Here is a 24,346-nt window from a genome sequence, read left to right as displayed (position 1 = left end):
TAGCGTCCGTTTAGAGACCGGTCGACCCAAACGATTCGGGTCGAAGGTCAGGAAGAGCTGAGGGGACAAGCGGTGAGCCCTTGTACGATCAAGATAGTAAGCCAGGGCACGCTTGCAATCAAGACTGTGCAATGCCTGTTCCCCGGGATGTGAATGAGGTTTCGGGAAGAAAACAGGCAACACAATGGACTGGTTGAGGTGAAAAGCTGAGACCACCTTGGGGAGGAACTTTGGATGGGTGCGCAGAACCACCTTGTCATGGTGAAAAATAGTGAACGGTGGATCGGCAACCAGTGCATGAAGCTCACTAACCCTCCTGGCAGAGGTGATGGCAATGAGGAAAAGCACCTTCCATGTCAGAAATTTGAGCGAAGTTGTGGCAAGTGGCTCAAAAGGAGGTTTCATGAGGGCAGACAAAACCACATGCATGTCCCAGACTACCGGAGGAGGCTTCAGAGGTGGTTTGATGTTGAAGAGGCCCCTCATGAATCGGGAAACCAGAGGGTGAGCCGTGAGAGGTTTTCCTAGGACAGGCTCATGAAATGCCGTGATGGCACTGAGATGGACTCTGATTGAGGTAGACTTGAGGCCTACGTTGGACAGGGAGAGCAAGTTGTCCAGAACAGTTTCCACCGCTAAAGAGGTGGGATTGTGATGATGACGGAGGCACCAAGAGGAGAACCTGGTCCACTTCTGATGGTAACATTGGAGGGTGGCCGGTTTCCTGGAGGCGTCCAAAATGAGACGGACAGGCTGAGATAGATTTCCTGGAGAGGTCAGCCCGAGAGAAACCAAGCTGTCAGGTGGAGCGAAGACAGATTGGGATGTAGTAGAGACTGATGCTGCTGTGTAAGTAGAGTAGGAAACACAGGTAGAGGAATGGGCTCCCTGGAGCTGAGCTGAAGCAGGAGGGAGAACCAGTGTTGACGAGGCCACCGGGGAGCTATGAGGATCATGGTGGCTCCGTCCCTGCGGAGTTTGGATAAAGTCCGCAACATCAGAGGTAGAGGAGGAAAGGCATAGAGGAACCGATCCGTCCAGTCGAGAAGGAATGCATCCGGGGCCAGACGGTGAGGAGAGAAGAGTCTGGAGCAGAACTGGGGCAGCTGATGGTTGTGAGGGGCTGCAAATAGGTCCACTTGCGGACTGCCCCAGCGAGCAAAAATGGAGAGGAGCGTGGGAGGATCCAAAGTCCACTCGTGAGGTTGCAGGATGCGACTGAGATTGTCGGCCAGGGAGTTCTGTTCGCCCTGGATATAGACAGCCTTGAGGAAGAGACTGCGGGCCGTTGCCCAGGTCCAAATGTGAAGAGCTTCCTGACAAAGGAGGCGAGATCCGGTGCCGCCCTGTTTGTTTATGTAGTACATGGCGACTTGGTTGTCCGTGCACAGGAGCAGAACCTGAGGACAAAGAAGGTGCTGGAAGGTCTTGAGAGCGTAGAACATGGCTCGTAGTTCTAGGAAATTGATGTGATGTAGACGCTCCTGTGGGGTCCAAAGACCTTGGGTGCGTAGGTCTCCCAGGTGAGCTCCCCATGCATAAGGGGAGGCATCCGTGGTGATGATCATGGAATGCGGGGGCAGATGAAAAAGAAGGCCCCTGGAAAGATTTGAGGAGTTCAACCACCATTGTAGAGATCGCTGAAGAGACGATGTCACAGAGATGGGATGAGAAAGAAGATTCGAGGTCTGTGACCACTGGTTGGCCAGAGTCCATTGAGGTGTCCTGAGGTGGAGTCGTGCCAGGGGAAGCACATACACCGTCGAGGCCATGTGGCCCAGGAGGACCATCATCTGTCTGGCAGAAATGGAGTGATGAAGGAGCACCTGACGACACAGGCGGAGCAGATTCCGCTGACGGTCGGAGGGGAGAAACGCCCTCATTAGTGTGGTGTCGAGAACTGCTCCAATGAACTGAAGGCGCTGTGTGGGAAGCAGATGCGACTTGGGGTAGTTGATCTCGAACCCCAGAAGATGGAGGAGAGAGATGGTATGATGAGTGGCTTGTAGCACAAGTGGAGACGTAGGTGCTTTCACCAACCAATCGTCCAAGTAGGGAAACACCTGGAGGTTGTGAGACCTGAGGAAGGCCGCCGCCACAATGAGGCATTTGGTGAACACCCTGGGTGATGAAGCGAGGCCAAAAGGTAGCACTTTGTACTGATAATGGCGATGGTGCACCTGGAATCGTAGGTAGCGACGTGAAGTTGGATTGATTGGGATGTGAGTGTAGGCCTCTTTGAGGTCCAGGGAACATAGCCAGTCGTTCTGAGAGAGATGAGGGTAAAGCGTGGCAAGGGAGAGCATTCTGAATTTCTCCTTGACTAGACACTTGTTGAGGTCCCTGAGATCGAGAATGGGACGTAGGTCTCCTGTCTTCTTTGGAACTAGAAAGTAACGGGAGTAGAATCCCCGGCCTCTTTGTTCCGGAGGTACTTCTTCGATGGCATTGAGAAGAAGGAGGGATTGGACCTCCCTCAGGAGGAGGGGGGTTTGAGTTGAAAGAGAAGCAGACTCTACGGGAGGATTGTCTGGTGGAAGAGTCTGGAAGTTGAGAGAGTAGCCGTGGCGGATGATGTTGAGGACCCACTGGTCCGATGTGATGACCTCCCAACGGCTGATGAAGATGTGGAGCCTGCCTCTGATTGGCTGAGGAAGAGGCAATGAGGGTGGAAGACTGGCTAAGCCCTGGAGAGAGGAGTCAAAAGGGCTGAGAAGGTTTGGCAGGAGGAAGAGGCTTGGCAGGTTGATTAGACTGGGCACGAGCCTGGGTGTGTTGGTGTTGGCGGGCCCGCCTAGGTTGCTGTGAAGGTGGGTTGAGCGGCCTAGCGGAGAACCTGCGCTGATATGAGGTCTGTGGTCTGTAAGGACGAGCAGGAGGAGCCTTTTTCTTTGGTTTAATGAGAGTATCCCATCTGGTCTCATGGGCGGAGAGTTTCTGTGTGGTGGTATCCAGGGACTCTCCGAATAATTCGTCTCCCAGACATGGGGCGTTGGCTAGTCGGTCCTGATGGTTGACGTCCAGATCAGAGACCCTGAGCCAGGCCAGACGGCGCATAGCCACAGCGATGGCAGATGCACGGGAGGTGAGCTCAAAAGAGTCATAGATAGAGCGCACCATAAATTTTCTCAGTTGAAGCAGGCTGGAGATGTGCTGCTGGAATAGTGGAACCTTGTGCTCCGGCATGTACTTTTGCATGGCGGAGAGTTGCATTACCAGATGTTTCAGGTAGAATGAAAAATGGAAAGAGTAGTTGTTTGCCCTGTTGGCAAGCATGGCATTCTGGTAGAGCCGCTTGCCAAACTTGTCCATAGTTTTGCCCTCTCTGCCAGGAGGGGTGGAGGCATAAACACTAGAGCCCTGAGTCTTTTTTAAAGTGGACTCTACCAGGAGAGATTCATGGGGCAGCTGGGGTTTATCAAATCCCGGGATTGGAATAACCCTGTAAAGGCTATCCAGTTTACGGGGTGCCCCAGGGACAATCAGCGGATTCTCCCAATTTTTATAAAAAGTTTCCCGTAGGATGTCATGCACGGGCAACTTCAGGAACTCCTTAGGGGGTTGATCGAAATCTAATGCCTCCAGGAAAGCTTGTGACTTCTTAGATTCCAGAGGCAAAGATAAGGCCCCCGATAACTCCCTGAGGAATTTAGAAAAGGAAGATTGCTCAGGTTTAGATGTGGTATCGGGGGCCGAAGGCTCTTCGTCCGACGACGATGCATCCTCCTCGGTACCGAGAGGGGATTCTTCCCAGAGGTCCGGGTCTCTGACATCGGTGTGCGCGTGTCGAGAGACCGGAGTGGAAGGCTCGGTATGGTGAGTTTTAGACCGAGACTTGCCTGAGCGTACCGAGACGGTACCAGGGGATGAAGACCTGTGTCTGTCTCGGTCCCGGGAAGAACGGTGCCGGTCAGGTTCGCGGGAAGACCGGTGCTCCGTTCGGTCCCGAGGAGGATCGGTCGTCGTCAAGGCGACAGTCTCGGCATGGGTATGGAGATGTGACGCCGAGAGAATGGGCATGGAGGAGTCCATAGGTATCGATGGCGTGGATACCGGTTGGACGGTGCGGGGCTCGGGCCGGTCTGGTACCGAAAGCAGCGGTGCCAGGATAGAGGGCAAGAGCTGCTTAAGTTGCTGTTGGAGTTGTTCCTGCAACTTATCCTGGAGGATGGCCGCAATGCGGTCATCCAGGGGTGGCACCGGAACCACTTTTTTCTGCTTTGGTTCCATGGGTGCCGCTCTACGCTCCGGCGATGAGGAGGCCGATGACGAGGCACTCACCGATATCGGAGCGGAGCGCTTTTTGGTTCGGCGTGGAGCCGAAAGGGCTGGTGTCGCCACCGAGGTGGGAGGGCGCTCAAGGGTGGAAGGCTTCTTAGCCGGCTTACCTGGCGCCGGTGGCGCCGATGTCGTTTCAGGCGGTGTCGAAGTGGTCGGTGCCGATTTCGACGGTGCCGCAGGTGAAGAAGTCGAGTCCATAGTCGGGCCGGTGCCGAAAAGTAGACTTTGCTGGATTTGACGATTCTTCAAAGTGCGTTTTTTAAGAGTGGCACAGCGGGTGCAGGAGTCCGCCTGATGCTCCGGTCCCAAGCACTGTAAACACCAATTGTGTGGGTCAGTGAGGGAGATCGGGCGTGCACACCGCTGGCACTTCTTAAAACCGGGCTGTTTTTATTACATAGAGTGTTATGGACCCCTACGCGCTTGCAAAAGATAGATAATACTAGATCCAATAGATGCTGGCATTGTAAAATAGAAATAGGGACGTTAGATCATCTAATTTTTTTTTGTCCCTGTGTAAATGCCTTTTGGAATATGATTTGGCCCCAAATTAACAAATTACTAGAAAATCATGTAGGACTCTCATATGACACTGTATTATTTGGAACTGCAATGAGAACTCAGAGTCCGATCTCAGTAAACAATAATAAACTACTATTAATATTGACAGGAGTCGCCATGCAACAAATAACTCAGAATTGGAAAGACTATACCAAATTAAATTATACGTTCTGGTGGAACTCTGTCTGTCATATATACAAAATGGAAAAAGTAATAGCATTACAACACGGGAACATTCATAATTTCAATAAAATTTGGCAACCATTGACTAATTATTCTAATGATTAGATTTCTTAGCACAATTATAATACTTATATAGAAAAGGGGAGGGACATGTATAATTTTTAGAATCATTAATTGGAAAAAGGGGAGGGATTTATAACTTTTGATTATATATAATATATACTGTTTATAAATTAAGTTGTATTAATGATAGATACAATGATATATAGTAATTAATTATATCACTTGAATTTCAAACATTGTAAAAATTGAAAAATTCAATAAATAAAATTTAAAAAAAAAAAAAAAAAAAAAAAAAAAAAAGAATGCCAAGTGTGTTATGTAAATTAATTGTAATAATACTGTACACTTGTTGAAAGAAATAAAAAGGAATAAAGATTAAAAAAAAAAAAAAAAAAAAAACCGGGCTGCGGGGGCATGAATGGAAACACGGCCTCCGCAAAATCAAACCCCGAGGCCTGGATCGTGACAACAGGCCCCGCCGGGGCAGGAACGAAAAACGAAGCAAAAAGAAAATATTTTTTTTTTTTTTTTTGTAAGTGAAAGAAAAAAGCACCCGAAGGTGAATAAAAACGAAAAAGAACGCGAGCGGGAAGGCAAAAAGAGGATTTCAACGGAGTTGAAAAACGCACGTCTTCTTCGCTCCGCGGAAACGAAGAAACTGGGGACCACGCACTCCTCCGTCGGGCGGGAAGGCACTCGCGCACGCGCGGTGCGGCCAACTAGAACTTTCTAGTAAAAAGGTCCGTACCGAGGGCTCCGTCGGTGACGTCACCCATGCGTAAAGAATATGCTGCCTGCTTGTCCTGGGATAATAAGAAGAACACTGACACCATTCTCATACCCACCACTCAACGGCACTCATCGTAAAAAGCTTTACGATAACCTCATAGCAACGCATGCAGCAAAACTCGAACCCTCCATAACCAGATTATTAACCTCAACATCTGACTTCAAAGCATTCCGCAAAGAACTCAAAACGCTACTTTTCAAAAAGCATATTCAAAACACCTAATCTCCTCTTCCACATACACCGACCAGGTTACCCACTCCCTGACACCATATCCTCAACCGACCAAAAAAAAAAAACCTAATTCTTCCTACCGATTCATATTACCTACCAACGCCTGGAAAAAGATTTGATATGTAATGTAATATAACTGCTCTCATCCAATGTTACCAAGTCTATACTCATTCTGTAACTATGTCTTACCCTAAATGTCACGTACCCTCCTGGAAATGTCCAGCTTCTTCTTATGTAATCCGCTTTGAACCGCAAGGTACAAGCGGAATAGAAATCACTAATGTAATGTAATGTAATGTAATAAAACCAAAGATGTAACTGCTTGCTCTGTACAAGTAAACTCCAAAAAATCACTCTCCTATCAGAATATAAGAATTGCCGCTGCTGGGTCTGGACCTTAAGATACTGCTGCTAACCAAACCTCCCTTCTTTACTCTTCCTCAGCAGGGCTCACTGTCAGGGGAGAAGTTCCAGGACCACCTTAGGGAAAAAAGGTGTCTACTCCAGCCCTTCCAACAATAAAGGTGCTCCTGGCATAGTGGGAGCACTGGGACTATCAGGGTTCAATAAACTTCCACCTCAAGCTGCAGCAGCTAGAATAACACCACCCGAGAGCAGAAGATAAACAGAAAAATGTTGGTCCATTGTCATCTGGTGGTTCGACCATCACAGTGGGGCAGGCAGCTTCACCAACATCATGACTTTTCTTTCACTCATAGCAAAACAAGTAAACAAAACAACAAAGATAAAAGAAAAAAGAAAAACACACACACATACGTAAAAAAAAAAACCAAACACACACACAAAAACGAAGCCATCAACCGAGAAGCAGCTTACTGCACATATACTTAAGCCACCAACTTGTTGCTCCTCCGTTTGATTTTAGGTTTTAATATCTTTTTTGGGTTTCAGGATAATACACCCCTGAGGTCTAAAAACGGTATAAACATGGAAACATCACTTCCCCAACCACTAAGGAGGACAAATGTTGATATTTGATTCCTTTGAAAAAAAGTACCCAGCAATAGTACCCATGGCACAAAAATACCAACAGACATCAATTTTTGTACATTCAAAAAAAACAAAACAAAACAACAAACCCAAACCCATCTTATCACAGAAAATAAATTTACAACGTATAAACACCTAAGAAGCCCAACTTATAATACATCAACATAAAGGCAGCTTCCTGGGTGTTTCATTACTAAAGGATGCACTGGGTGATAATCAGAAGAGACACAAGTTGGCCCAGCCAATCTGCCCGCTTGCATCAATTCTAAGATCCTTTCATTTCTGCTTCCATAGGATTTAGCACCATCCTCAGGAATTATTCCCAGCCTTTCTTCCCTGTTTCTGAATCTGGGATTTCTCCAGGCTTTAGCCTTCTCCAAAAGAGCGTCCACTAGATATCCGTCACTCTTACCACTGCCTGGGATGACCTCCGGGTGTTCATGCCTACATTGCTGAGAGCAGCTGGAACAGATGCCGTTACAACAGGACTCGTCTCTTCAGTTTCTGGAGCCTCTGGCTTCACCTCTTCCTCTACAGCAGACTCAGAGTTGGAAACAGCATCCAGAACTGCAATTCCTCGTTCTAATGGCTGATCTTTCCTTCTCTTTCTCTTTTCTAAGTTTTCAAACATATGCATGATAGCTTCCACCTTCCTCTCTTCCCGTGACTAGAATAAAACAGGCAGTAAATCAGCAGTATGGAAAGAACCAAAAAGGTAAATGATGGCAAATTTATTATGATACTAATAAGGCATTCTCTACCCGGTTCCCCTAACACTACATATGCTATTTATTTCATTTATGAAATTTAGATTGCTTTGTATGTTTTAAATTATTTATTATCCTTTATTGTCTAATTACGTATGTAAAATGCAAAATATTGAGAACAAAACTGGTATCAAGTGAATATTTATGCCAGACCTCAAACACCCAAGGCACTACTTATAAACTTTCTTTGTGCCCTTGCTGGGGTGGTGTTTCCATCATTGGTCTTAGCAAATAGCATGTGCAAAAAAATTTTTTTATATAAATTAATTACAAACAGGCTCTATATAGATTATAAAGTGCATAGAGTGCTGTAAAAGAAAGGCAGTTATCTTTATGCTATCTTTCTCCAAATCTTTATTCATTTTAATACATACATCAAGTCTTTATGTTATCTTGCTAAGACCAATGATGAAAACACCACCCCAGCTTGGGCACGAAGAAAGTTTGTAAGTAGTGCCTTGGGTGTTTGAGGTCTGGCATAAATATTCACTTGATGCCAGTTTTGTCCTCAATATTTTGCATTTTGAATTGATTTTTTGGCCATTTCTTGATTTCCTTGTTTAGCTAATTATGTATGTGTCATTGATGTGTTACAGTTTTTAATCTGAGATACAGCTCTTAATTGTGCAAAGCGTGGTCACATCGGGATTCTTCTTGAAAGATTCTACCCACGTGATCTGCATATCTCCTGCATCTCTGTTGGTGGTGGTTGCTAGTACAGAGATTAAATCAAGGACAGTATAGTCAAATCTCTGCAGGCTGATTCTGACAGATTGTGGCAGGGCTCAGATGGTACGAAAGGATGGTTCCAAAAAATGCTGCGTGCCTCCCTCTCCCCACCCCCACAAGTTTCTTTTGCCCAACGGTTTTATTTGCAGAGGTAAATATATAAATCCTTAAGCACCTTTTATGGACAAGACAAAGAAGGATAGATGTAAGAATGCAAAGTTTTTGCTCACCTGTTTGCTCTGTGCCAAGGAATCCTGCTCATCAGACTCATCTTTCTCTTCCTCTTGCTTCAGTCCCTGATCATCAGCATCCTACAGAAAAGAAGAATCACAAATGAAGGCTAAGAATCTTCAAACTGACCTAATACAAAATACAGGAACACAATCTCATTCTATAAATACGGCAGCCCCTCCCCCATGAGTAAGCATTGTATATCATCTAGAAGAAAAAGAATTGACAGGTAAAGGATTTAACTGTGTAACTGCTAAAAGGGGATGTGGTGTGTCCAATGATGCTGATTACCTCGTTGCTGGCTCCCGTTTCCGCAGCAGGTACTTCAGGCAGCTCCTGCTGCTGGTTAACAACATCTGACACAAGGCCCTGCTGCTCTAGCTCTCTCCGCCGCGCTTTTCGTCTCCTTGTCTCTGCTCCAATGGACAGCGCTACTGGAGGAGGGGGAGGTAGCTCCGTCATATTTGGGTTTCTTTTCTGTACAGGGCAGTTCCTGTTTCCCTTGTGACATGCACAATCTACTTTGTAATTACTATTTTAAAAAGGGGGAAAAAAGGGCCAGGCATTAGAATATAGGTCTCAGGCCAGGAATCTCTCTCCTTGCAAGAGCAAGCATAAAACTATCAGTATAAAAGCTACAGACATAAGAGGCTCAGCAAGGAAAGGAACAGATGTGCAAATCACACAGCTGTGTCCATGAGAGAAGAAGAAATCAAGATGCAAACTATTTTTTTTTTTTTTTAATTCTTTATTCATTTTCAAATCCATCAACAAGTGCATAATAATTAATCAAACAGAAAATTTTAACAAATCACTTGACAATCTTATTTATATTCTTTAAAACTATACAACACCTGGGCAGGTCTTGGAAGGCAAGTTCTACCCTCAAGCAAGAGACCAACCAAGCCCTAAATGGAAAAGTGCATTTTCTTACTCTTTTTTTGATCGAGGGGGAGCAGAATTCCTTAACACTTTTCTCATTAAGGGAAACATATTTCTAGGAATCAATCTTTCACCAAGTGGCTCCGAAGAGGCAGAATACTAATGCTGCAAGGCTACAAGTTTAAGACCCATGAACAAGCTAAACAGAAAGGAATCTCCTCTAAACAGGCAGTCTCTTCCTATGTAAACCGCTCTGAACTGCTTGTGGTATTGCGGTATACAAATAAAAGTTATTATTATTAACAGACACAAAAAGTACAATTAAAAATATAGATAAAAAAGGTATGAGTGGCTAGCCAAACCACGAGTCTCCTTTTCAGGGGAGAGGAACACCTATGTACAATAAGCAACTTGGAGTTTACTGCTCTCTTTCATGTCAGTTATTGAGTCCTGATCTCCTATGTAAAGACCTACTATCAGAGTGTGCTATGATATATAAGAGGAAGAAAGCACAGTTACTTACCGTAACAGGTGTTATTCGGCGACAGCAGGCAAATATTCTCACATGTGGGTGACATCATCCACGGAGCCTGGTATGGACAGTGGTAAAGTGCACTGCCACTTTAAAGTTTTTAGAAACCACACGCATAAGCGAGTGCCTTCCCGCCCGATGCTGGCTCGCGGTACCTCAGATCCATAAGCAAGCTAAGAAGCCAACCAGGGGAGGTGGATAGGATGTGAGAATATCTGCCTGCTATCTCCGGAAAACACCTGTTATGGTACGTAACTGTGCTTTATCCTAGGACAAGCAGGCAGCATATTCTCACATGTGGGACTTCTTAGCTTACTGTAATAGGATGGAGGGAGAGTAGGCCATTAAGAATAAATTCTGTAATACTGCTTGGCCGAAACGACCATCTCATCTGGAATAGGATTCTAGACAGCAGTGAGATGGGAATGTGTGAATTGAGGACCAAGTAACTGCTTTGCAAATTTCATCAATGGGAGTGAAACGTAAGAAAGCTACTGATGCTGCCATAGCTCAGACCTTGGGTGCTGTAACACGTCCCTCAAGCTGCAGCCCAGTCTGAGCCAAGCAGAAGGAAATACAGGCCGCTAACCATGTAGAAAAGGGAAGCACAATCTGTTATGATCAAAAGAGATGAACGGTTGAGATGATGTCCTGTGTGGCTTAGTCCTTTATATGTAATAAGCCAAGGCATGCTTACAGTCCAAAGTGTGTAGAGCTGTTTCTCCAGGATGAGAATGAAGCTTTGGGAAAAAAAAACCTGGAAGCACAATGGATTGATTCAGATGAAATTCCGTGATTACTTTTGGAGGAATTTAGGATGTGTCCTGAGAACCACCTTGTCATGATGAAATAATGTATACGGTGAATTGGAAACCAATGCTTGAAGTTCACTCACTTAACGAACAGAAGTAATAGAGATCAAGAAGACCACATTCCAAGTGAGAAACTTTAAGATGAGTAGGTGCCAATGGTTCAAATGGCAGCTTCATCAGACTGGCGAGGACTACATTAAGATCCCAGACAACTGGAGATGGCTTGAGCGGAGGTTTGGAGTTGAAAAGTCCTTTCATAAACCAGGAAACAAGTGGATGAGTGGCCAGAGGTTTATTGTTGACAGGAGCATGGAAAGCACTAATAGCACCGAGGTGAACTCTGACCGAAATGCTCCTAAGTCCAGAATTGGACAAATAGAGAAGATAATCTAACACTCAAGGAAGAGAAGCGGAGGAAACATCTTGGTCGTGGAGAATACACCAAGAATTGAAGCGTGTCCACTTAGGTTGATAGCATTGCTGAGTAGGTTTTCTGGAAGCAGTTATAATGGCTTGTACTGAGTTAGAAAAATTAAAATCTGCTGAAGTCAGACCAAGAGGTACCAAGCTGTTAGATGCAAAGATTGCAGATTGGGATGTAAAAGAGATCCTTGACCCTCAGTGAGCAGAGATGGAAAGATCTATAAAGAATTGGATCCTTGGAACTCAGCTGAAGCAGAAGGGAGAACCAAGGCTGTCTGAACCACCAAGGAACTATCAGGTTCATGGTGGCTGATTTGCGCTTGAGCTTGACTAAAGTATTGAGAATGAAAGGGATTGGCAGAAATGCATAGAGGAAGAGGAACTTATTCGTCCAATCCAGACGAAATGCATCCCCTTTGAGATGATGAGGAGAGTACTGTCTGGAGAAGAATTGAGACAATTTGTGGTTGTAGGTAGATGCAAACAGGTCTATCTGAGACGTCCCTCACAATGAGATGATGTGGCGCAAGACTTTGGAGTTGAGAGTCCACTCATGCGGCTGAAGAAATCTGCTAAGCTTGTCGGCTAGAGTATTCTGTTTGCTTTGTACATATATGGCTTTGAGGAATATGTTTCGAGCAATTGCCCAGTTCCAAATGTACTCGGCTTCTTGACAAAGAGGAAGAGAGCCTGCTCCCCCGTTTGTTGATGCAGTACATGGCTGATTGTCTGTTCTAACAAGGAGGACTTGGTTAGAAAGACTCTCCTTAAAGGTCTTTAGAGCATTTCATGTCATGTGACCTGTGAGTTGCATCATCTGTCTTGCTGAGATGGTTTGTAGAGTGGAGACCTGATTTCAAAGATGAAGTAAGGTGTCTTGTCTTTGTTGAGGTAGAAAACCCCTTAGAAAAGTGGTGTCGAGTAGGGTTCCCATGAATTGCAGCCTGAGAGGGTTGAAGCTGCGACTGGGGGAAGTTGACTGGAAGGCAACGCGCTTTGGACAGAGTCCAAAAAAAAAAAAATAGCACTTCGCTCCACAGAAAACGAAGAACTGAGGTCAGCGTCAGGCGAGAAGGCACTTGCGCATGTGTGGTGCGGGAAGTCACAAAGTTTCTAAAAACTTAAAGTGGCAATGCACTTTCACCACTGTCCGTACTGAGCTCCATGGATGACTGTCACCCACATATGAGAATATGCTGCCTGCTTGTCCTAGCATAAAGGGAACTTCCTTTAGTGTCAACCCAAAGTGTTGTGCCATATGAGGCAAGACAGAACTAGAGGAAAATAACCCAATCACCCAAAGGAAAACGTACCAGTTACTATAATCATAGTCAAAGGCAATAGTGACCTCTGCATCCTTCCCAATAGCAGCAACAGCATAAATACACAGGTGGATCATTCCATCGGCAATCATATGACGTACCTTCAGAAACAAGAGCACACGCATACATGTCATTTGAAATCACATTACCATAGCTGCTCAAAGTAAAAAGTGGAATAATTTTATGATGACCCCCCCATAATCTAATAGCATATAAGAGAAGTAAAGACTTCACCTCTTTCAAGCTTTTCAAGACATACAAAACATTCCTTATTGAATCTCCTTCCACATACAAACAAAATCTCTTCTCCTGCCACTTTACTAGTTTGACCAGATGGATCACCGTTGTCTTTTGTTATTAACATCTTCAAATCTTACTGAGTAAAGATCTCTCTCCGCTAAGCCAAAATAAAGATCCTCTCCTATAGCCTCCTCAAACACAAGAGATATTACTTACCACCTCTTTACATACAAAAGCAAAGCCATTTCTTATACCCAGAGAGGGAGTGTTTCACATTATACATGTTCCCAAATAGTGTCACATTATCAGCAGATGAGGTCACAAAAACAAGGCTCAACCTCCACTGTGGCCTGTGCTCAGTAATAGCAGTTAGCATGGGGCCTGCGAGTTGGTGAATATTCACTGACTTTGCCTCCTCTCCCATGCAGAGTCCTGTGCTAACTGCTGTTACTACTGCCACCACTGTTTGTGTTGCCACATTCCTATTCTGGAAACATGGAGTCAGCAGGGAACAGATGAAAGAGGATAAGAGAGTGGAAATCTGCTATTTTGTTTTTGGCGTCTCCTGGGGTCATATGAATTTTTGTGTGCAAATATGGGGGTCACATTGCACAAACGTTTGAGAAGCACTGTTCTAATGGATGTTAATTATATAGCTTAATTGACTAACATACCACTGCCTAATGCAGGTACAATGTCAGTACCTTCAGTGGAATGTTGGTTGGCTCACTCCACTAAAAAGCTGTGGGGGAAGCCTTTTGTTTACATTTGAAAAGGAAAAATGTACTCTTGCCTGCTAACTTTCTTTCCTTGAGTCCAACCAGATGAGATCAAAATGAACAGGTAATGCCCATCCACCAGCAAATGGAGACAGCCACAGTTCACCAATATTCCTGTATATTTGCATGCACATCCCTCTCATGAATATTCATGGAGAATATCCTGAAAACTTGACTGTCTGGGATGCGTTCAGGACCATGTTAAGGAACCACTGTCCTAACCAGATCATTCCAGAACACATGAGTTATGGCAAAGCAATCTTTATATTGGGTGAAAATAAAATACTGGGCAGTTGCTTGATGACTCTTCTGCTCTGTCTTTACTCTGTTAAGACAATTGCCAAGATATGGATAAAACACAAGGCCGTCTGCATACAGCTGCTGCCACTACCATCATGACTTTTGAAAAGTCCACCGTCAGCCCATAAGGAAGAGCATTAAATTGGCAATGCACTCCTGTCCGGTACAATGCTGGACCGCAAAAACTTGCAGCAGCCATTCAGAGGGGCTCAACGTAGGGCAGGAGTGTGGAAAGCTCGCTCCTGCCCAGTACACCACTGGACTCCCAGGGATTCAAAAAGGTATGTCTGGGAGGGGAAGGTGGGAGGTGAGAGGGAGGTAAAAAAATTTGTCAGTCAGCCAAGACAGGAGGGATCCCTCCTAACCCGGCCCACCAGGTCATATGACAGGCAGATGGAGGCCTGCAACAAGTCCAGGAGGGGTGGGGGGTGGGCACTGACCCAAATATAAGATGAGACCCCCATTTTTACAGCCCAATCTTGTCTTATTCTCACATATACCGTATACGGTATCTCTCCTGCACTGGAATAGCAGCAAATGATTCTCGATGCAATGGCCTTTCTAATGTAGCTAATACCACCACCATTTTCTTGGTCGGTGCTCGACAAAGAAACCAAAAAGGCATTTATGAGTCAGTAGGAAAATTCAACATCCAGAACCCACTGATTGGTAGTGATATAGGTCCACTCCTCAGAAAATGCAGTAAGTTAACCTCCTCTCAGGGATTCTTAACCATTTGTTTATTCTACACCCCTTAACTTAAAGCAAATCCTTGAACCCCCATTCCCTAAACCACATCTACTAGTGCCTACTGACACAGCTACATATGTTGCTGTTAACGTCCCTAAAATTACAGTAGTATACAGCTATACTACCAATAACTGTCCTTCATTCTGTGTAGAAAGTTTCAATAAATTGTAACTCTTACCCTTACCTAACTTGACTTCTTTCTGCACCCTTGGTTGAGAACACCAGCCCTTAGCCACTCTTCAAGGAACAAGTTCCCAAGCCTTCATTTGAGCCTCAAAGTTACAGCAGCCTTTTGACGCTGGGATCCTTTCTGGGGTTGGAATGAAAGGATGCTGATGTGTAATTTTGCTCTACCCTGCATGGATCTCAAAGCAGCGCGAGGTCTCACTTCTCCCAGATCTTTAACAATCCTTTCCAAATCCTCTAAGAAAGGCAACTTCCCTTGAAAGGGAAGCCTGCTAAGGCGAGTCTTTGAGGCTGTAAACAGAGACCATTTATGCAACCACATAACCAAAATCATCACAGGCCTGAAAGATACTAATGAAATCATAAAAAGTTGATATAACCCATGCCAGACTCCAGGCAGACCACCTCCTTCATGTCTTTATCCTTCAATGCATCCCCTGCCTATTGAATCCAATGGACCCAATGCTGCTACCTCAAAGGCCTGTTGGAGCACAGACTCCATCTTATGGTCCTGAATATATGTCAAGGTCAAACTATTCTTAACGCTTACTTATGGCTCTTCCCATGTGAAGACCGGCTTCCCGAGTATCCCACTCCAAAGTTTTCTAACTCTCTCAACAGCCCAGTTCTAAGCTGAATGAAAGTTCATCACTATCTGCTGGAGACAGAGAATACTGTGAGTTTGGCTGCACAATGCCCGTTATAGGACAGAGATCACAGCTCTTAGGTCTCTATCTCCATATGCTAGCTGCCAGGCATATACCATGCATTCTAGATTGCAGTTCTCACAACCAAAACGACAGAAGAATGTTCCAACTTTTTTCTGCACCTGCAGCAAAAATATTGTACCTCCCCATATGCAAGTATCAAAACCCACCTTTCCTTTTGTAATTCCCCTTCACACAATGAATAAAGTAGAGCTGTTGCTATGTCAGTTCACTTAGATACAGAAAGAAAACAAAAAACCAAGTTCTGGAGACCGACCTAACCTGTGATTGGATTATTAGTTAAAAGCCCTTTGGTCAGGTCATTGCAAAATAGATTAAATTCACCTCACTGGTTCATAAATTGTGGGTTGGGACCTCAATAAGGTCATAGAAAAAAAAGCTGCTCCCCCCCCCATGTTCTTACTCTCTGGAACCCCAGTGTAACCTATGTCTAAGTAGTGACAGTCAGTGAATGCCCACAGATTCCCCTCCTCTCCTCCTATTAAAACTGGAAACCCATGTAGTACTCGGGTTTGTAAGTACACACTGACAGACAAAAACCCTGTGCCGACTACTGCTGCTTTGGAGAAATGAGGAGAAAGCAGAGGTCTGCTGTTTTCCAACTGAGGGTCACATGAATTTAAGCGTTAAAATGGAATCATACTGGATAAGTTTGAACTGCATCATTTTATATAATGAGATCAAAAAGGAGCAAAAGGAAGTCCTAGGTGAACTTTTCAGCACTGTCCAAGAGGAGGAGTTTACCTCTGCGTTTGGTGTACAGGAACGCCTGATAAACCTGGCATCATTGCCAAAGGTGCGTGCATCCACACACATCTCCAAGCCATTGAATTTGGAGTAGAACAGCACAAAGGGATATGGCCTGGGAAGACAGAAATAAAGTATCTTTTAATCTAGTTCTACATATTATGTCCCAAGTACTTTTTCAGGACTGTAAGCTGGCTACTATCCACTCCCTAGGTTGTTTTGGCCAATGTAAATAGCTTGGATTTGTATTCCAAGAAAACTGGTATAGCAAATCACTTAACAAATAAACATTAATATGCAAGACAAAAGAGCACTGCTCTGAACAGCTGGATGAAGGGATAGAAAGACACTAGGATTTTTAGACTCTATCCCATCACATGGACTGCATCCTTTGGAAGTAAGAGGTATAACCTAAGTAGGTCTTCACAATAACACAGTTACTTACCTGTAACAGTGGTATCCAGGGACAGCAGGCAGATATCCTCACAGACAATTGATGTCATCCATGGAGCCCCGGTACAGACAGTGCAAAAATGTACTGTCACTTTAAAATTCTTCAAAAGTCTCAAGACCGCCCATACCACGCTGGTGCCTTCCCGTCTGTCGGCTCGTGGGATCATCAGCTCAGTAAAAAAGCTAAGAAGCCAACTAGGGGAGGTGGGAGGGTTGTAAAAATATCTGCCTGCTGTCCCTGGATAACACCTGCTACAGGTAAGTAACTATGCTTTATCCCAGGACAAGCAGGCAGTATATTCTCACAGATGGGACTCCCTAGCTAATAGTGAAGTGTTGGAGGAAAGTTGGCATCTAAACAGAGAATAAATTTTGTAGACCTGCTTGGCCAAGCCGACTATCCCGTCTGGAATGATTCTCTAGACAGTAGTGGGATGTGAATATATGAATTGAGGACCAGGTTGCTGCTTCATAAATGTCCTCAGTGGGAGTGAAACATAGATAAGCTATTGAAGTTGTCTGTCTGGATCAGTATTACTTGGTTGAGAAAGCAATCTTGAAAGGTCCAAATAGCAGTGCAAATCGCTTGCAGCTCTAGAAGACTGATGTGGAAAGATTTTTCTAACACTCCAAGTACCTTATGAAGGCCGTCTAGGTGGGCTTCCCATCCAAACATGGAGGCATCTGCTGTTAGTATCTTCTGATGCAGAGTTTTCCTCTGCTGGGAAATTAAAGAAGACTCTTTTGGAGGATTGTTTGGAGGTATGCTCCATAGTTGAAGAGCATATCTTTGTTTTACAATTTTGAGAACACAAGTGTCTGATATGATGAGAGACCAATTGGCAGAGTGGAAGAGAGATATTGCAGAATGCAGACTAAGCTCTCCAGAAGCTGATCAAAAAGACTATTGTGTCTTTTGCTGTGGTTGGGATTGAGCTGCCTAGGTCTTCTCTCTGTAGGAGCTCTTGATGTAGTGAAGGATGGTACATATCTCCTTTTGTCTATGAGGAGGAAGAATATCTAGGATAGAAGTACCAATTGGGAAGTTGAGATCTGGAAGCTTTTGAAGCAGATAGAGTAGACATATTCTGCTCATGTCTGGTGATTTTCTGGGCAGCCTCTTCGATCTTTTCACCAAACAACTCATCTCCTAGGCATGATATGTTGGCTAATTAGACTTGAACATTTTAGTCGAGGTCTGAGAACCATAGCTAAGCTTTCCTTCTCATGGTGATAGAAAGGGCTGATGCTCTAGAGCAGGGATGTCAGAGTCCCTCCTCGAGGGCTGCAATCCAGTCGGGTTTTCAGGATTTCCCCAATGAATATGCATGAGATCTATTTGGATGCACTGCTTTAATTGTATGCTAATAGATCTCATGCATATTCATTAGGGAAATCCTGACTGGATTGCGGCCCTCGAGGAGGGACTTTGACACCCCTGCTCTAGAGGTTACATCAAAGGCATCAAAAACATACCGGGCCATAAACTTTCTGGTTTCCAATAAATTATTAGAGAGAGATGTGTTGGAAGTTGGTCATCAGACAAAAATTGGGTTAGCTGTTGGATTAATGACTTCATGTAGAAATTACAGCTAAGGATCCAGCTGATAAGCATGGAATTTTGAAAGAGAAATTTCCCAAACTCGTCCATGGTTCATCCCTCTCTTCCTGGAGGAGTGCTAGCATAAGATCTGGCACTACTAGCTTTCTTAAGTGTAGACTCTACCAGGAGGAATTGGTGTTGCAACTGAGGTTTATCAAATCCTAGACAAGACTGTACTTTGTAAAGAGAATCCAGTTTTCTGGGTGCCACTGGGACCAGAAGTGGGGCCACTTAATTTTTAAACATTTGATCTTTCATCAGGTTATGAAGGGCAGTTTCAGACAATCTTTTGGAATCTGATAATCTAAGGCGTCGAAGAGTTTTGCCTTGGGCTCAAGACTCTGACTCCATTTTTATTGGAAAAGCCTGACCCATTTGACAGATGAAACATGTGAAAGATAAGACTCTCTAGAGGTGATCTCCTACGAGGTGGTGATAGATATGGGTCAGAGGATAAACTATCCTCTGACCCATATCCTCATACCCATATCCTCAGTAGAGGATAGATTCCTCTACTGAGATGTCCAGGCACTCAGAGTAGGTATGATGAGACAAAATCTGAGTCATACCCTTTGATGCCTGGTGGTGGTAAGGAAGACTGTTCAATAATCGATACCTGGATGTATGTCGATGAGGAGAATGCCGACTGTGACGATGGTGTACTGGAAGTACTGCAGGATCGTCGATGATGCCTATCAGACGTCAAATGGGAAGAGGAACTCCAATGTCTAGATGTTCTGGTTCTTGACTGGTGTTGATTTCCAGGTACTTTAGTTAGATTGTGAGCCTTCGGGACAGTAAGGGAATTTTTTAAGTACCTTCTTACTTCTCATTTATAATCTTAATGTATATTTTCTTCAAACCGCTTAGAACCTAACGGATGTAGCGGTATATAAGAAATAAATTACATTACATTACATTACATTGATGGGGAGTGCGTGACCTGGTCCTCAATGACCTTGAAGAGTGATGCTTAGGCTGGGCTGGTACCGGTGGTGTCACAGTGGTGGCATGAGCTGCTTGTGTCTGCACTAGTTCTCTGACTTGCTCCTGGTTCAATGGAACTAGTACCGTGATGGACATTGGTACAGCAGATGCCAAGGGGTGTAAAGGCGTTGGTGACTAGAGATGCTTGGAGAGCGTCGATGGAGTTGACATTAGAAGACTCCAGCATTCTTTGAGGTGGGGAAGCATGCTTGCATGTCTTAGTGTTCTTAGAAGGCGTCTCAGATGGAGGCAAAGAAGACAAAGCAGACATCGAAGCAGGGCGTCAATGTCGATGTTGGTCTCTGGGCTTTGGTGTCAAGAGATAGCGGACATTCTCTATGTTTCCGACTAAGAACCAAAACGTTTTTCGTGCTGGAGTCATCTAGCCTTCAGGGATCTTTTTTGCAGCTGGCAGCAATGCTTACAGGATTCCAGACACTGTAGGCATCAACTGTGCAGATCAGTGCCCAAGATGGTCCTGTTGCACAGCGTGCATTTCTTAAACCCACTAGAAGGCTTGGACATTGAGGGAAAAACTGCCAATGCAAAATCAAAAAGAACATTGAGAAGATCGTATACGGAAAAACAGTTGACGATCCTGGCCTAAAAATAGGCTCTATGGGGCCAGAAGGCCCAAAAACCGAAAATGGAAAAAAATTAAAGGAAAATAAGATAAAATTTGAAAGAAAATCATAATATTGAAGAAAATAAAGTTAGCAAGGCATAAAAAAAGGTACAGTCTGATGTACTTTGGAGTAGCTCCAAAAATATGGCTTCTCAGCTCTGCAGAAAACCGAGAACTGATGGTCCTGCGAGCTGATGCTGGCCGGGAAGGCACCGGCGCATGTGCGGTATGGGTAGTTTTCAGTTTCTGAAAAAATTTAATGTGGTAGTACACTTTTGCACTTTCCATATCGTGGCTCCATGGATGGCGTCACCCATCTTTGAGAATATACTGCCTGCATGTCCTGAGATAACCAATTACACAATAATTCAAAATAAAAACATCACTAGGTACAAAACTTTTTTTGTTTTTTTTTTTTAACATATATTGATTTTACTATGTTGTGCTCCTATACCATGAACTTTTTCATGGAATATTTGCCATGAATTACAAACCACACACTAGTTATGGCAGACAGAGCACAACCAGAATAGATTTTACAGCCGGTCAATTCTGCCAACAACATTTCAGCATCTTAAAATAGTGAAAGGTGGGAGGCAGCAAGACAAAACAGCTTCATAACCATCAATGCTACTTTCACACTCAAGCTATCAACAATAGGAGTGATAATTTTCTCTGCCCTCAGGTTTCCTCTTTAATGCATCACCCCAGACTGGAATAAGTAACGCTTCCCTAAATTGCATTTTCTATAGCACACACTCGCTTCCAAATCATGACAAAAACAGAGCCCTCTGGCTGAGAAGTATAAGTAGTGGGATTCTTTCAGCACCACCTAGGTATGTAGACTCAGCCTCTTCTTATTCACAAGGTAAAAACGTTACCAGTTCTTTGATGGTATACTGTAAAAACAGATCATCAAAGCAACACAACCTGAGCTATGAAGACAGAAAATTTAGGATGGGATGGAGAGAGTATAAATATATAGATGGATGAGAGAATATAATTTATTTTTTTTATTCCACTATTCATAGTAGAGAGCTGCACGGGAACATTTCAATACTGGCTGCCTTCACGCTACGGCAAAACACATCAAAGGGAAGCATTCCAAGTCAGCCACTAGCAGTGTGCAGAAACTGCTGCTGGCAGCATGTTTTAGAAAAAGTAACTGCATAGGTGGGGGGGGGGAGGGTAAGAGAGATGCTGGAGCGATGGGAAATGAGGGCAAGAGAGATGCTGCTAGTGGGGGAGGGAAGAGATAGAGGAGAATGATTGGATTTGGGTGCATGGAGGAGGGAAAGAGATGGTACACATGGAGAAAGGAAGAAAGTGGAAAAATTGTTGGACATGGCGTTGGAGAGGAAGAAGGGATAAATATTGGATGTTATGGAGAGAGAAGGATGAGACAGATAGAAAGGGATGCAAGAGAGAAGAATGTTGGTCATGGTGGTGGAGGGAAGGGAGGGAGAGATGTGGCATGGTGGCACTATGTGAGAGAGGTGAGAGGAGGGGGTTGGCAGGGAAATGAAGAAGCAGAGGAATAGTGATTATAGTGGGTAAAAAAATGGTAATTGGGAAAATGGAAGGGAACAGAAGAGTGGGTGAGAGAAGAAGATAGAAATTTGATAGGTAGCTAAAAAGTGAAGGAAAGAGGATGAAATTTGAGTGGATTAAAGGGAGGAAATAGCTAAATGGAAAGGTTAATATCTCAGAGGCATATGTAGTGAGGGAATGGAACAAGACAGAAGAGAGAAGAAAAGACCAATGGACAGCAACTGCTCAAAGAAGAATTTGGAGAAGACAGGAGGAAAGAAAGCAGAAAAAAGAGAAACTAGAACCAATATGATGGAAAAATAAATCTCCAGACAACAAAGGTAAAAAAAAAAAGGAATTTACTGACTGAAATATGTTAGCTTTGGGAAATGTATATAAGAGATGTCTTTGCACTGTGTTCAACAGAAAAGGAAATGCATTTCTGGTTATATTTCTCCAGTGTTGAAGTACTTACTGACTCTTACTATAACTGGTGGGGGATTCCTAAGCACCGCCAGCTGAGGACCTCCTCCAAAGGTAGCCAGAACTCTCTTCCACCAAGGGTAACAGTCATTGAGCCACTGAGATGCCAGCATCTGTGGCTAAGGGATGTTGTTGCTGCTGCCTGCCGAGCTTGGTAAAAAGTATTTTGGCCACCTTCAGAGGAAGTCTTCAGCTGATATAGTTGAGGGTCCTCATCAGCTGGCGTATTTATATTTACATTAGAGGCTCTGGCAGAGGACTATTTACAAAGTATGCATTCTTCCCAGTTAATATTTCAAAATTAAAAAGCGTCTTTGCTTATTTGTAAATGGGTCTCTAGCAGAGCCTCTAATTCAGTAGCATAATTAAATGAAATAACTACTTCTGAAGTTTATGGGGACGGGCGGGGATGGAAGAGATTACTTGTGGGCAGGGACAGATTCAATTCCAGCAGGGATGGGTTTAATTTCTGTCCTGCGCAACTCTCTAATTCATAGGTATGCCTTTCTACGTAATAGGTTATTGATCTTACAAATCCCAAGACCTCAGATTTTAGTTCCAAAATTTCTGCTCCATGTATTTTTTTAAAATTTTATTTTAATGGAGATAGTTTATTGAAATGTCAAGCAAACAGTGTACATATGAGTGTGAAGAAACAATATTCAGAGCATGTCAAACCAGCAAACACATACAACACAGCAAATGTACAATCAGAACAACAGGAGCTAAAACAAAGAAACAAACAGAACTTCTCATTTTACAAATTTTATCCGAACACCCAACCGCTCGCTCGCCCACCACCACCACCACACACATAAAAAACCCACTACCGTCCTTCCTAGCCACTCATGTACATTTGAGCATCTCAATTAACTTCCTTGGGCACTTTTAGTCCTATTTACCAAAATACATGTTGTTATAAATGGTTAGTAAACAGGCCCCATTAAGACAAATGCAGCCCACATACAAACAATACATGTTTAGACATGGGTAGAAGAATTACAGCAGATCAATTCTAATTTTCATTTGCTGGCTTTAAGTCAAATGCATCATTCCTATATAAAATTTTGTGCTAACTTGCAAACTGCAACGTTTTCTCTAGGTATGCATTTTTTGTTATAGGCCCAATAAATAAAATGTCAAAATTGCCATCACTAACTGCAGTCAAGTGAACTCTTTTAAGTGCTGTGTACAATTTAAATACAAACATTTTTCCTTGTAACTGTGGTGAAAAAGTGAGGCTGCATTATCTCAATTTTTATTTGCAGTTCTACAGTATGAATCTGGGTTTAAACATATTCTTACTTTTTGAAGAAGTGCCCATTGACTTCGAACTGCTGTCGTAACATGACCTTCCCTCTGTATTCAATGATCAGTGAGTCTAATGCTAGCTCCCTTGCTGCCCGAAGAATCTTCCGGTGTTTTTGCACTCGAGTCACTCTTCCTAGCTGCAACTGAAAGAACAACAACAAAAAAAGCACTTGCTTACATGGCACAACATGCATTTAGCTGTGATCTGCTGAAACACAAGACTTAACCAGCCATCCATGCAATCAAGAGAGATGAGAGGTAATTTGAAAGGGACAGGAAATGACAAGACTACACACCTATAAGCACATTACCTAATACACCCTCTCTCAAGTGTAGTCACGAAGAGTCTAGATTGGTGTCTCTCAAACTGTGTGCCAAGGCACTGGTGTGACCTGAAGAGATTCCGGGTGTGCCATGAGAGATTTCAGGATTTTACTTTATTTGAAAAAATTCCCTCCATAAGTATACACTAGAATAGATGGCGTTTGTGTGCATAAGGATACAACTGCCTAGTCAAACATAATTCTTTGACATGATTGGTCCTTGAAAACTAACAGCAAGTAATTTTAGTGTTATTTTTACACAGTATTTATCCCAACTTGAGCAACAAAGCAATCATGGCTTTGCTACCGTTTGGATTTTCAGCTATGACAGAAATTAAGCAAAAAAAAAAAAAGAGAACTGCCGATGGTAGATGATGAAATGCATGCTTGCTTGTCAACCGACCACTGAGTCACGTTTTCAGTTAATTTACACTCAAAAACAAGCATCTTCCATCAAGTTGACACCATTATCCACTGAAAGTA

At 43.8% G+C, this 24,346-nt stretch overlaps 1 protein-coding gene across 7 annotated transcripts in view; it reads right to left on the bottom strand.

The window, feature by feature from the left end:
- Nucleotides 1-24,346, bottom strand: part of SETD5 (SET domain containing 5) — a 158,213-nt gene that overhangs the window by 46,200 nt on the left and 87,667 nt on the right. For 6 of the 7 annotated variants that reach the window (XM_033926164.1, XM_033926165.1, XM_033926163.1 and 3 more), the window contains exons 10-15: nt 23,535-23,683; nt 16,546-16,663; nt 12,810-12,919; nt 9,139-9,379; nt 8,847-8,927; nt 7,533-7,787 (exon numbers count right to left, since the gene is read on the bottom strand). In XM_033926164.1, the coding sequence (XP_033782055.1) occupies nt 7,533-7,787; nt 8,847-8,927; nt 9,139-9,379; nt 12,810-12,919; nt 16,546-16,663; nt 23,535-23,683 (954 nt within the window). The remainder of the gene's footprint in view (nt 1-7,532; nt 7,788-8,846; nt 8,928-9,138; nt 9,380-12,809; nt 12,920-16,545; nt 16,664-23,534; nt 23,684-24,346) is intronic. The other variant, XM_033926170.1, reaches the window with a different exon arrangement.

Source organism: Geotrypetes seraphini, chromosome 17 (assembly GCF_902459505.1).
Source record: "Geotrypetes seraphini chromosome 17, aGeoSer1.1, whole genome shotgun sequence".
NCBI lineage: Eukaryota > Metazoa > Chordata > Amphibia > Gymnophiona > Dermophiidae > Geotrypetes > Geotrypetes seraphini.
Note: the sequence above shows the minus strand (reverse complement) of the source record. Positions and strands in the feature narration are given on the sequence as shown.